At 39.3% G+C, this 14,166-nt stretch overlaps 1 protein-coding gene across 11 annotated transcripts in view; it reads right to left on the minus strand.

Annotated features, from left to right (window-relative positions):
* Window positions 1–2,288: 2,288 nt before the first annotated feature.
* The window catches only part of grid1a (glutamate receptor, ionotropic, delta 1a), a 326,902-nt gene continuing 315,024 nt past the window's right edge, over window positions 2,289–14,166 (minus strand). For all 11 annotated transcript variants that reach the window (XM_077495430.1, XM_077495429.1, XM_077495436.1 and 8 more), the window contains 3 exons: window positions 11,007–11,173; window positions 7,881–8,121; window positions 2,289–3,069 (listed from right to left, as the gene is read on the minus strand). In XM_077495430.1, coding sequence (XP_077351556.1) covers window positions 2,623–3,069; window positions 7,881–8,121; window positions 11,007–11,173 — 855 coding nt within the window. In that variant the 3' untranslated portion in view covers window positions 2,289–2,622. The remainder of the gene's footprint in view (window positions 3,070–7,880; window positions 8,122–11,006; window positions 11,174–14,166) is intronic.

Here is a 14,166-nt window from a genome sequence, read left to right on the forward strand (position 1 = left end):
ATATATAGACCATGTATCGTTAACCAGCTCAGTGGTCTAGTGGTAGAGTGTCCACCCTGAGACTGGGAGGTTGTGGGTTCAATCCCCTGGCTGGTCATACCAAAGACTATAAAAATTGGACATAATTTAAAGGACCATGTATAGTAAGGCTTTTTTTTTTAAGCGACCATGTAAGGCTTTTTTTTTTTTTTTTTTAAACGACCATGTATACTAAGGCATTTTTTAAACGACCATGTATAGTAAGGCTTTTTTTTTTTTTTTTTTAAATGACCATGTATAGTCAGGCATTTTTTGAACGACCATGTAAGGCTTTTTTTAATTTTTTTTTAAACGACCATGTATACTAAGGCTTTTTTTTTTAAGCGACCATGTAAGGCTTTTTTTTTTTAAACGACCATGTATAGTAAGGCTTTTTTTTTTTTTTTTGTTTGTTTGTTTTTAAAACGACCATATATAGACCATGTATAGTTAACCAGCTCAGTGGTCTAGTGGTAGAGTGTCCACCCTGAGACTGGGAGGTTGTGGGTTCAATCCCCCGGCTGGTCATACCAAAGACTATAAAAATTGGACATAATTTAAAGGACCATGTATAGTAAGGCTTTTTTTTTTAAGCGACCATGTAAGGCTTTTTTTTTTTTTTTTTTTTAAACGACCATGTAAGGCTTTTTTTTTTTTTAAACGACCATGTATAGTAAGGCTTTTTTTTTTTTTTTTTTTAAACGACCATGTAAGGATTTTTTTTTTTTTTAAACGACCATGTATAGTAAGGCTTTTTTTTTTTTTTTTTTAAACGACCATGTATACTAAGGCATTTTTTTAAAACGACCATGTAAGGATTTTTTTTTTTTTTAAACGACCATGTATAGTAAGGCTTTTTTTTTTTTTTTTTTAAACGACCATGTATAGTAAGGCATTTTTTGAACGACCATGTAAGGCTTTTTTTTTTCTTTTTTTTTAAACGACCATGTATAGTAAGGCTTTTTTTTTTTTTTTTTTTAAACGACCATGTATACTAAGGCATTTTTTAAACGACCATGTATAGTAAGGCTTTTTTTTTTTTTTTTTTTAAATGACCATGTATAGTAAGGCATTTTTTGAACGACCATGTAAGGCTTTTTTTAATTTTTTTTTAAACGACCATGTATACTAAGGCTTTTTTTTTTAAGCGACCATGTAAGGCTTTTTTTTTTTTTTTTTTAAACGACCATGTATAGTAAGGCTTTTTTTTTTTTTTTTTTTTTTAAATTTTTTTGTTTGTTTTTAAAACGACCATATATAGACCATGAATAGTTAACCAGCTCAGTGGTCTAGTGGTAGAGTGTCCACCCTGAGACTGGGAGGTTGTGGGTTCAATCCCCCGTCTGGTCATACCAAAGACTATAAAAATTGGACATAATTTAAAGGACCATGTATAGTAAGGCTTTTTTTTTTAAGCGACCATGTAAGGCTTTTTTTTTTTTTTTTTTTAAACGACCATGTATACTAAGGCATTTTTTTTAAAACGACCATGTAAGGATTTATTTATTTTTTAAACGACCATGTAAGGCTTTTTTTTTTTTTTTACGACCATGTATATTAAGGCTTTTTTTTTTTTTTTTTTTTTTAACGACCATGTATATTAAGGCTTTTTTTTTTTAAACAACCATGTAAGGCTTTTTTTTTTTTTTTTTTTTTTTTTTTTAAACGACCATGTAAGGCTTTTTTTTTTTTTTTTAAACGCCCATGTATAGTAAGGCTTTTTTTTTTTTTATTTTTTTATTTTTTTTTTAAAACGACCATGTATAGTAAGGCTATTTTTTTTTTTTTAAATAACCATGAATATACTAAGGCATTTTTTAATAATAAAAAAAAAAAGAATTTATAGTATGATGTTTTTAGGCATTTTTGTTTTTAAACGACCATGTACAGAGAAGACCTGTTTTGAAGACATCAAGATGGCGGTGATGAGAAGAATCCTTCAAGGCCGGGAACGTGCGTTGGACTGCAGGTGGAAGATTTGAAATCTTATGTGCCAAAGTCCTGGAACTTTTCTGACAAACCTGTTTGTGAATTCTTGCCAAAAGTTAATTGCAGACACACAAACAGGACAGCAAAAGTTTCACACATCTTTTTTTTTTTTTTTTGTATTATACCATTTTATTCTTTTCATAGGAAACAAATCAGTCATTGAAATGTCTTTTTTTTGTTAATGTCTCGGTGTGAAATGTCTTTGTTGATGATTTGTCACAGTACATTCAGTTATCTGAAAGAAAACAGAAGTGGAACTTGGCACTTAGAAAACAACCACAAAGAATTGTCACCTTTATTTGTTGAGAACAAAAATTTACAAAGCCATTCAAACAGTCAGTTTCCAAATACTTTGCAGTTTTTTTAAGTTTTTTTTTTTTAAACTCATCTCTGGGGAATATTGAAAATACACTTTGTAATGTCGCTTTGCTCTCTCTATAGTTACAAATATGTACATTAAGAGTCTCTTCCGTATTTCCTCGCGTCGCCTCCCCATTGGTCATAAAAACGTTTTTTTTTTTTTCCCCCTTTATTTTTGTGTGTGAGTGTAATTTTCGGCTTCTATTTATATCCGTCCGAGACGTTGGCACTGTTTATGCGAGCGAGCTGGAGCGCTCAGATGGACGTCCCGTGGCTGGCCCCCCCCTCCGGGATGGCCCCCCCCGGCACGGGCTGGTAGGACATGGGCATGGGCGTCTTGACGGGGCTCTGGCGGAAGAGCCCCCCGTTGGGCGCCCGGTGCTTGCAGCGGATGGACGGCATGGTGGCGCTGCTGAGGGGCAGGGGCAGGGTCCGGCCGCCCACCGCGCCCAGTGTCCTGCCCGCCGCCCCGTGCCCCTCGCGGAGGAAGGTGCTGACCGAGAGCGGCGGCGGCGGCGGCCCCCCCCGGTGGGCGGGGTACTCCCTGGCCGACAAGACCTCCAGGGACTGGCTGGGCTGCATGCTGCCGATGTCCAGGGCCGAGATCTCGATGGACTGGCCCGGCAGCTGCTTGTGGGCCAGGTCTTCGTCCAGGAGGCTGTTTAAACGCTGGTGGACCTGCTCCAGGTTCACCTCTTTGTCCTACCGGGAGAATCGTGGCGCGTACAAGGAGGGAGTGATTTAAAAAAAAAAAAAAAAAAGTTGAGGAGAAATGTGGAAATATTAAAGCAAAGAGTGGAGAGAGAGAGGGAGAAAGAAGAAGAAGTTAACACGGGTTGATTTTTTTCCCTCTGCAGTCCGTGCAATGTAGTCTACTCAGTGAGGCTGGATTTACACAACACCATTAAATCATTGACCTACATGACTGAACCAACTTGATTTTGACGGGAAACCGCAGCTCACATACTGTTTATTGTGCCGCATTACTTTTAATCAACCACAAAAAAAAGGTGTGATTATCAAGGAAGAAACGGGTTTGGAAATATGTGGCTAACCGGTTTTTGAAATACCGGTTTGAATGTGAATATACTTTAGAATATATATATATATATATATATATATATATATATATATATATATATATATATATATATACACACTTTATAATATACTGTGAATATACTTTGTTTTCATTGAAAAGATGCAAGTGCATCAAATCGAACCGAATCATTTTGAAATATGAAAGAGATATGAATGGATTTTTTAAAAATCTGAGACATATTCGGTATTAGAATGTCACATTTACAGAAGTGACAAGTTCATTCAAATGCATGTAAAACGGCAACGGAAAAGTCATCGAACTGAGCTGTACTATGTGGAATCAAATCGTAAACCAAATCTAATCGTTCTACTATCAAGTCAAACCGTCCTTGAATCGTTTCGTATAAAAAAAAAAAAATGTATGGAATCATCTTTTGTGGAGCGATGCACACCCCCTACTATATAATTTTTCTTCATGACAGGATTTGAACCACAAAAACATGGCATGACTGTCAAGGAAGACACGGAGTGCCACAAAGAGTTGATTGAATTTTGAAAGTAGACTGTCGGCCATTCTTGAAAAGTCGTTGCCGAACCGAAAAGCCATGTATGAAATACACAAACTACTGATTTCCACTGAAAGGTCCAAAATTCAGATTTTCAGATGGCCGAAATGGAATATTCGGATAATATTTGTCGTGAAATACTTGCACCAAGTCAAAAACGAGAGCAAAAGCACCGAGCAGTAAATATGGTCTAACAACGGTACATTAGAGGTGCACAGACCATTAAATAAGAAAACAATTGGCAACGGCAGCCGGCGGGGGAGGAAGAGGAATGCTGAGCTTTGCTTCATTGAAACCTGAATAGTGAGGAATATTTCCATAACTGCGCACTATTATGTCATTATTTTCGTTATTGTCTCAACCCGTGTTGTCACTTTCGAATGTTACCACAAAAATCAGAATCGGACACTTTGACCTGCAGGGTAAATCCAGCCTCATGGACAGTCTGGTACACGGAAACACACAAATTATCTGAAATTGAGGCACAAAAAAAAATGTAAACTGCACACAAAGAACATTGGTGACAAGATACAACTGTGGTTCGTAAACTGAGGTCCGGGGACCCCCGGAGGTCTGCAAACTGTAACTTTTGGGTCCGCAGAATGATTAGCAAGAAATTGTCATATCACAAATGGGGACCAGCGAATTATTGTTTATATATTATAAATGACTACTCCCTATACTTAGCTGGAGGTCAATTAAAAAGACAGATTTATAGTACATAAATATGACATTGAGAATGAATCGCATGAGTTTTTTTTTTTTTTTTTAAAGATAAAGGCAAAGGTGTAACAGAAATAGAGCTGTTTTGTTTTTAAATGCGCCATTTAAACCTTGTTAAACTTTCATATTATAATATCTTGAACAAAATAAGACTTAATTCTAAAACTGACTTATCCCAACAAAATGCACATTTCTTCTTGTAAAGATTTTTTTTTTTTAAAGAAAAATGTTTTTTTTCAAGGTTAACATTCCGAACTTTTCTTTGTACTTGAAAATAGGCAACTTTTAAATTCCTGTCTTTGAAGTTGTATGTGATGTGAGATCCTTGCAAAAGTTCACCCCCGACCCGAGGTGGTCCCCGGACCAAAAAGGTTTGAGAACCACTTCTTCACAAGTAAATACAACAAAGACGGAAATGTCCGAAACATTTCAAACAGACATTCACACGACATCCATGACAAAAGACAGGAAAGGAAAGATGGAGGTGCAAATTGGACACAACGGAGCAACTCGATCTCATGAGAATTTTTACATCAGATTTTTGCCATAGGCAAGGACATGTAAATATTAGGGTTGTCACGAAAAACAATTGGATGTGGGAAATCATTGTTGATTTCGATGTGACTCGAACTGAATCATTCCAATTTATTTTGCATCACAATTTCACATTTTTTCTTTCCCCAAGCTATTCGAAAGTAGCTCATTTTAGTTCCGCATTTCGTACAAAGTCCTTGAAAATTCTCATGTCTCCAAGTCACATCGTTTTTTGTCCACCTCCAGGTTTTGTGGTCATGCAAGTGAAGACACGAGAAGACAACAGTGAGATGACAGATGAAGCGACTAGAATCTACCCCCGCCCGGCCCCGTGTCCCCGCCCCCTTTTGTTTTTCGTCCTGACACGGCCAATCACCACGCAGAATTATTTTATTTTTTTTAGGCCGCTCCTGACCTGGGTCAAGAGTCTGTCAAACGATTACAAAAAAAATGTATGACGTCCGTGTGAAGATCTTTTTTTTTTTTTTTTTTTTTTTTCCCGGTCTTAATCGCCACCTACCAGCTACCAGGTCGGGTCAGGACCCGGGACTGAAAGGAGCGGCGGGGTCAAGGCTCAGATTCTACGTCATCTGCTGGTGCTCACACTTTAGTTTAGGGATCCATGTCAAGCCTTCGTAGTCTGGATGCGCACAAGTCCGAGCTCTACGGCGTTAAGACTTGAATGGATGAGCTCAAGAGAGCTTTTGGAACCAACTGAAGTGCGGATGAAACCAGGAGTTCTCTTTTTTTTTTTTTTTTTTTTGGAGATCAACACCACGTCAGTGGTGGGCCGTCAGGGGGTCAGCAAGGCCTTCTCTGCTGGCCTAAACACGGTCACAAGTTCAAATCGGCGCGCGAATCGGTGGGGACTCAAATCGAGTAGCGGATTGGCCGTTGAAAATGAACGGCCAATCAGAATTTTCCTACTCGAGTCAGAATGTGTCGTATGCTAGCAATTTGTCGTCAGAGAGGAATGTTGGGATGGGATGTCACAACTCCCTTCGACGGGCGATTACACGTGCAAAAAAAATCCACGCATGCGTAATATTTGAACGGACGCCCGTAAATATTTGCGTAAACACGAGAATATTTGGTCATCTGACGCTGTCGTAGCAACAACTGAAAACGAGCTTGCAAATGTGGATGCTGGCCAAACCTGCGAGACGAACTAGCTTAGCGCTAGCTAGGATGAGGCTACATGCTAGTAGAACGTAGTTTTAAAATGGGAACAACAAAATCAGAGTTTCTGCCGTTGGCTATGGTATGTCGCGATGTTCCTGAAGGTTCATGTAAGCTATTTTAAACTAAAAAGGAAAAGCTTTCATTGGGCCAGTGCTGGCGACATTCTGTTTGAGGTTTTGTAAAGATACGCTGAAGATAACAAGCTAACTAAGTCATTAAATTGCATTTTTTCATTTGTTGGACTGTAAAGTGATGTTTGGGAAGCACAATAAGGAACCATTTCGAGTTGTTTCGGGACTTGTTCACGTTTGTGAGTCCTGATTTTGGGTGACAGTCCAGGCACTATGACCCAAATTCTTTTAGCGTCATATCCTCCTGACTACCAGGAAAAAAAAATATTGTCCAATCATGATTATTTTGATATTCCCCAGTCTTTGTGAAGTAACGAATACTGCAAAATAAATTTTTGGAAAATGTGTTATGTGTCCACTACAGAGGACATTTTTTAAAACTTAAATGCAAGGCTCAAATACAGCTAAAATAATTCAAACAATACTTTGTGTTCTTAAGAGTCTTATAGAAAACATGCCAACAACATTTAAAGTCTAAATTTGTTCAAGGGAACCCCCACCCCTACACATTTGGTTTTATTGGAAATATTCAGGTTTAAAAAGGTCCACTACAGAGGACAAATTTGAATTGCTGGTAGTCAGGAGGTTACATCAAAAAGAACACGTGACTAGCTTTCAACAAGATTCGCTTTAGAGAGCCTTTTCAGATGTAAAATTTTAGCAGCAACGCTTCCTTTCATAAGAGTGAATGAAGATAACTAAAAATGTACTTTCAGCTCCGCAGACTGGTACGTCTTTCTTCCTATGTGGCGGCCATGTTGGCAGGGGCGACACTCAAAGTCAATGGAACGCATGGACATTAGCTTAGCGTGTTCTATATTTCGGGCACTCTTGATCATGTTACTAGAAAAAAAAAAGAATTCTGAACTGCTCCATTTGTGTTTCTGCATGAACGAATTCGTGCGAGTCCCCACCGAAGGCCCAGGTAGCAAAAAACACGGCCCGCCACTGCACTATGTTGCCGCTACGGTTGTCTCCCACGAGCGGCAGCAGCGATTCGGCGGCTCCCGATGAGAGATCGGACCGCAGCGGCAGCGAAATCACCCCAAGCACTCTCCCGGCATGAGAAGGAATGATCACAGACCGGTCACATGACTATCATCGGGGGCCACACCTATTATAACTGCGTGTACTGCAGCTCGACTAAATCGGGGCTGGCGTCTGTGCTTGCCGGATCCATAAAGTAGAGTGTGGCAGTGGCGTCTCTGGGCAGGACCGGGGGGCCCGGGGGTCGGGGTCTGGACCGGGGCCTCGGTGGGGCAGGGGGACCCGCGGCAGCGGCGGCGGCGGCCCGGCTGGGGCCCGAGCCCGGGCCGGACGAGTTGTCGTCGGTCACCTCTTTGGGCTCCTTGCGGCGGCAGTGGTTGCTGTTCCACCAGGTCTCCAGGGCGGCCACCAGCAGGGCCAGCAGCAGCCCGGCCGCCAGGATGCAGAAGACGCCGGCGAAGCTGTGCAGGCGCAGGGCCCGGCCCTCCGTCTGGGCGTCGGCGTGGCTCTGCAGGTCGCAGCGCCCCTTCTTGGGCCACCACTTCTGCTTCAAGATGTCCAGGTCGCCTTTTTCCTGAAGCTCCAAAATCCTGAGGAGGGCAGTTAGGCACTGTTACAAAATTGTAAAACCGTTCGGAGTTAATGAATATTAACCCAACTGAATATTGTATTCTATTGCTATAAAAACATGGAACCTACCAAAAGAAAGATTAGAGTACCTTCTTTCATTAGGAAAAAAAAAATAGACATATTTCTATCTCTTTCCATTTTTCAGCAATTAGCATTAGAATATAGCCAAGTTTCATCATTATTCACATTCCTGGTGAAAACACGGTCAAAAAGAGCTTGTTGCAACATGGCCCTGACTGATCTATTATATTCTGCCACCTGCTGGCCGTTTTTGTAATAGCTACCATTGCTTCAAGCGTTCTCTTCAGTTCAGAGGCTGCATCAAAGCCTTTTGTATGCTCTACCATTAAATAAATAAATAACGTATAAATACGTTATTTAAAATAGAACGTATTTATACGTTTTTGGGAACAAATGGGTTAAACAGCTCAAGACGATAATGTGTTATATGTGACCTCACTAGTCTACACATGACATTCTGATTCATATTACAATTGTAGAATAAGAGTTAGGCAGCAAAATCCAGCCGTTTTTATCCATTTTGCTGTCGGTTGAAGATGACATCACAGTTGCCCAGGGCTCAGGCAACGACCAATCACGGCTCGCCTGCTTTCTGAAGCTGATCTGTGATTGGTTGTTGCCTGAGCAACTGTGACGTCGTCTTCAGTCGACCTGTGGCAAAATGGCTGCCCCCTAAGATGGATAAAAACGGTCGGATTTTGCTGCTTAACTCATATTTGGACCAATGGGGCTGCACAAAACAATGTAAAAAAAAAAAAAAATGTTTTAGGGTTGACTTCCTCTTTAACTCACTCAATATAACACAAAAGGAGCTGAATGTAGTTTTTAATTAATAAGTAATACCGCAATGGATTGATATTGTATCTTATCAATCAAGCAAGCAGCCACATATTGTTAAAATAGCCCTCCATGCCTCATTATGGAGGAATGCAATATATAGTTATAACGTAGTTATAACCGTGTAATAACCTTGTAATTTTTCCGCCAGCCGAGCTGTAGAGAAAAATGTCCCTAACGATGAAATTAAAATCAGATTGTGTAGGATGGCGTGGCTTCAAAGATGAGTGGGTCCGGAGTAGCAAGAACGTGGAAGAGCAGATGGATGCGGCCGTGTCGCGGAGAAGAAGGACGACGGAAGACGTGGCCTTGAATCTTATGTGCGCAGATTTTTCAACACTTTGAGCAAGGACCGGCACATAAATATCAGAGCATAATTCTGCACATTTATTCCGAGCCAAAAACACGAAGCCCTCTCAGAAACATGCACTCGCAGGCATCGGAGCCTTCGACGATGGGGTCATTCATACACATGAATACTCATGAAACATCGCGACTTACAGATGCCTCAAGTGTTTTCCATTTGTTTCCCCACAAGTGATGCATTCAAGAGCTTCAGCTGAGGCCTCGTTGCTTGTGCATCATGTTGCACGCGCCCCGTTTTTGTGTTCTCCGCTTTGTACGTGTCGTGAAAATAAAAGCGACAAGTAAAGCGTAAAGCGGGAAGAAGCAGGTCAGTGATAATACATTCAAAGTGATTGGCATCCGGTGCAAAACCCAAATAAATGTGTTCGATTCACTTTGTTGTTTACAAAAACATTCATGTTCGGCTTCTTTGAACAACGTGAATTTCCTTCAAGGTTGAAAAAAAAAACAAAAAAAAACAGACTAAATTGTCTTGTCTATTTTCCTTTTGGTTTTCACGGAAGGCCAGCATGTGTATGTTTATATTATGGCTAGGGATGAGTACCGATGCCAGGTACAGTGTTCCCTCATTTATAGTGAGTTCATCTTTCACGGCCTTTTAACAGATTTTTTTATTTATTTTTTTAAATAAAGTAAAAATACTACCAAAACGAAAAAAACAATAAAAGTATGTATAATTCACAGATTTTTTTTTTTTTTTTTTTTTTTTTTTAAATTAATGCGGATATCAATTATTGCGGGTAGCTTTTGGAACGTAACATGATAAATGAGGGAACACTGCATTTGCCGACACTAGTTTTTTTTTTTTTTTTTTTTTTTTTTTTTTTAAGGTATCAGTAAAGTGTCCGATACTTTTGTGGCCGTTTTAATATTCAGGAACTACAAATTAGAAATATGAAGAATAGAAAATGAACATTAATTTTATGAAATTTTAAGGAAACATGCTATATTGGGTGTAGTGGTCTTTTTTTTGCGGCTTATGTACTCGTGGTATTGATATTTGGTATAGGTCTGAAAAAAGTGGTATCAAATATTCCCAGTTATGACTGAAATGAAGTTTCTTGTTTTTTGTTTTTTGTTTTTTATTTCAAATTGCAGCCTTTGTGATTTGAAACTTGCATTCCACTACACTTGCAATGTCGATTAAATTCCCATTAATTTTACAGCCCTAATTTGAAGAAAACTTTTTTCTTGGTTGTTTACAAAAAACACACGTTAGAGTCATCGAAGACTCCAAATTGGTTTCAATGAATGGCTGCGAGGTTGCCAGGCAACAACTTCAACCTCAAAGCAGGAGAGCGCGCTCCCCTCCAAGAAATAAGCCAGAGTGCATCTCCACTATCGCCTGCCTTCAAATCGCTCCTTTTGCTTTTAACACGTTCCTCCCTCATACGTTTTTACTAGCGAACGCCATAACGCGCATTCATTTGCGAGCTTATGAGGCGCATAAAGTCGGCCGCTGTTCCTTTTTTTTTTTTTGTTCCCGGCCCGCCCGCTCGGCTGCTCCCCGACTCGACCACGTGACCCCGACGCGGCCGGATGTTAAAGACGGCGATAACGATCGGCTCGTATCATAAGCGACTGGACGCTAACGTGTGGTATGGAGACGACGAGTACGTACTTCTGAGAGAAGAGGTCTCTGTACGGGCTGCCGTGCTGCAGGGCCATGCCGTAGCCTCGGGTGCTGATGCTGTTGCCGGCCACCGTCAGCGTGCAGTCGTCGTCGGTCAGGGCGGCGTATTCCACCACCGCCATGTCCCACAGGAAGGCGTACGACGAGCGCTTGGCCTGGACGGACGACAACATGGCACCGCGTGGTTTTTTAACGGGTGCAGTGGCGCTTTCTTGCATGTGCCACACAAGATGGCATGATTTAAAAAAAAAAAAAAAGACTGAATCTTGTAATACGCTAATATAATTACAGTAAATAGACTATTTGTATGAAAATCACATCTAGGTCACAAATATGAAACAATCAAATGAGCTGACATAGCAAAGTCGGCACAGGTGGATTCCGAGATATGAGACATCAATAACGGTTCAGTAGGTTAAACTTTGACCTATTTCATCAATTAAAATAAACAAATCATGAAATGTTCAACAATCACTTTTTGTAAATGGTACTCAACAAAGAAGTAAATTTCAACATATTGCACAAAACAATCACTCATTACCTTGCTATTGCTGTAGATATCTACGTAGGGAACCAACATATGGCCATCAGTATAATTAATAAATATTTTTATCATCATTATGAGTCGAGAATCCACAGGATATTCCTTCAACAATACCCATGAGTTGATAACCTCAAAATATTGGCTTCTAGTTGGCCTACTTCCTTTCATGCGAGGAACATAATGCGTAATAATCACAGATATGCTTTAGCAGCATGTCTACATGGCGGCCATGTTGGTAGGGGCGACGACGCCATAAAAGGCAATGCATGGACATTGAGAATAAGTCATAACGTGCTCATTTCTCAACCGTTTTCCATGAGGTTGACCTTTTTAATAATGTTAAAGCGTTGGCTATAAACTACAGCAACCAAAATATTTTTTTTGAACTATTCATATCTGTGTGGTAATAATGTAATGAGTAACAATGGTGGGCCAGGTTCAAGGAGGGGCGGTTATAAATCGATGACCTTCTGTAGATAAAATCAAACGCTTATGTCTTATTGTTGTGATATTCTATTGTTAGACAGTTGTTCTTTTTGGTTTTATTTATTTTTTGCCTTCTTCTTGGTGTCTGTACCACGCTGAAGGAAAAAAAAAAAATCATCACAAAACACGCATTCGCACACCAGGTTGATACACAAAAGATAATTATGTGAGCAGACATCTGGAAGGTTGCAAAAAAGTACTTGACTCACATTGATTTTTGACAAAGATCAATTCGGCATTGTTGGGTACACACTGGCAAAAAAAAAAATAAAAAAAAAAAATAAAAAAATAAAAAAAAATAAAAAGTCCCTCTCACTCATTACACAAGCAGCAAAACAACACACGGCGAAAACTTTCTTCCCGAGGAGCCGAATGACTTCGACGCCGCCTGATGTGCCGCGTTAGTGTCACATAATATCTTTTTCCCGTTTCTTTCCCTTACTTTGCGTCGTTCAACTTTGGTGAACTTCCCCACAGTCACATTGCGTCCCAATTATGTGTATGTTAACGCCAAATGTAATTTCCTGAAAGGTTCTCAGGCTCGCCACAGGTTTCACTCTATTCAAGTGCAGTCTTAATGCTCAAGCTGTGCAGAATGTCGCAGTGGCTCAAACTTGAAACAAATTAAGTCATTTTGTTTTGACTTTTTTATGCAAATTACTTTTTTTTTTTTAACTACAGTTGAATTGTATTTAATGTTGAAATACAATGCATTAGTGCTGGCGATTATGAAAAACATAATCAAGATTATGTTGATTGACATTGAACAGCTGAAGTGTTTGTGCGTATATGAGAATGTATGGCAGGATAATGAACGTTATATTTCACCGTTTGAGCAATAAAGTCTATGTAGTCAATGCATTTGTCGTCATCATTCGTTGTCGGCTTCCGGCGCCGTCCGAGCACGAAGGGAGTTTGCAAACTTGGACACTGTACTGGAGAGAAGAACCATCAAGTTAGCTTTGTGCTAGCTAGCTGGTACGATGAATTGATTTCAAATTGGCCAAAAGCGGGGAAAAACAAAAAAAAAAACAACAACAAAAAAACACCCTGGGTACTGCCAGTGTACAGAAAGGTTATTTTAGTTGAACTAAAATTCAAAAAACAATTTTTTTTAACAAAATTAAAATAAAAAAAAAGAAAATAAAATGAAGTAATTATAGCAAAAATTGTCCTTCGTTTTCATCTTTAGTAATTAATTTAATGCATGAGCCTTTGGTGATTAAAAAAAAAAAAAAACTAAAACTAATAATAAAAACTAACTAACTAAAACTAAAGTAAAACTAAGCATTTATTAAATAAACTAATAAAAATAACAGAACCACACTGAAAACTAATAAAAACTAATTAAATTTAAAAAAACAAAAACTTTGGGAATTAATTTAAATGTGATTTTAAAAAAACAAACTAATACTGAAACTAACTAAAACTAAACTAAAACTAAGCATTTATTAAATAACTAAAACTAATAACAATTAACAGAACTACCCTGAAAACTAATAAAAATTAACTAAATTTAAAAAACAAAAACTCAAAACGAAATCAAAACTAACTAAAATGAAAATTCCAAAACTATAATAACCCTGGTGTACAGTGAGGGATCCTACATTCAGTCAGTGTTGACAGAAGGTCCGTCAATCCGTCAATGACGGATGCCCATTTTGTTACCGATTGATGGGAAACTTACTAAGCATTGCCGGAAGTTTTTTTTGTTTTTTTTTTCCGTCCGTCAATGTAATCGTCAATCCGTCTATAAATTTGTCAATTTGTCAATGACGGCGCATCCCATGTTGCCAACAAATGACGGAAACAATGACAGACGTTCAATTTTGCTGAGCAATCACGAATGACGGCTTTTTTTTGTTTGTTTTTTAGCAAGACAGGACAATAGTGATATAACAGTAGAATGGAGAACACGCAAACATACGTACGAATGTAATTAGAGCAAAAAGTACTGCAGGAACTACATTCCTCGCCGATGATGATGAAAATAGTTGTTTCCGAGAGATGCGCCGGCGGCCCCGCGAGCGCGCACACGCGACGCGTGAAGAAGATGAGAATGGCTCCGGAATCCTTTTGGATTTGCACTTTTTTGTTGTTGTCATATTCACCGCCGCG

This window comes from Festucalex cinctus, chromosome 14, assembly GCF_051991245.1.
Source record: "Festucalex cinctus isolate MCC-2025b chromosome 14, RoL_Fcin_1.0, whole genome shotgun sequence".
Classification (NCBI taxonomy): domain Eukaryota; kingdom Metazoa; phylum Chordata; class Actinopteri; order Syngnathiformes; family Syngnathidae; genus Festucalex; species Festucalex cinctus.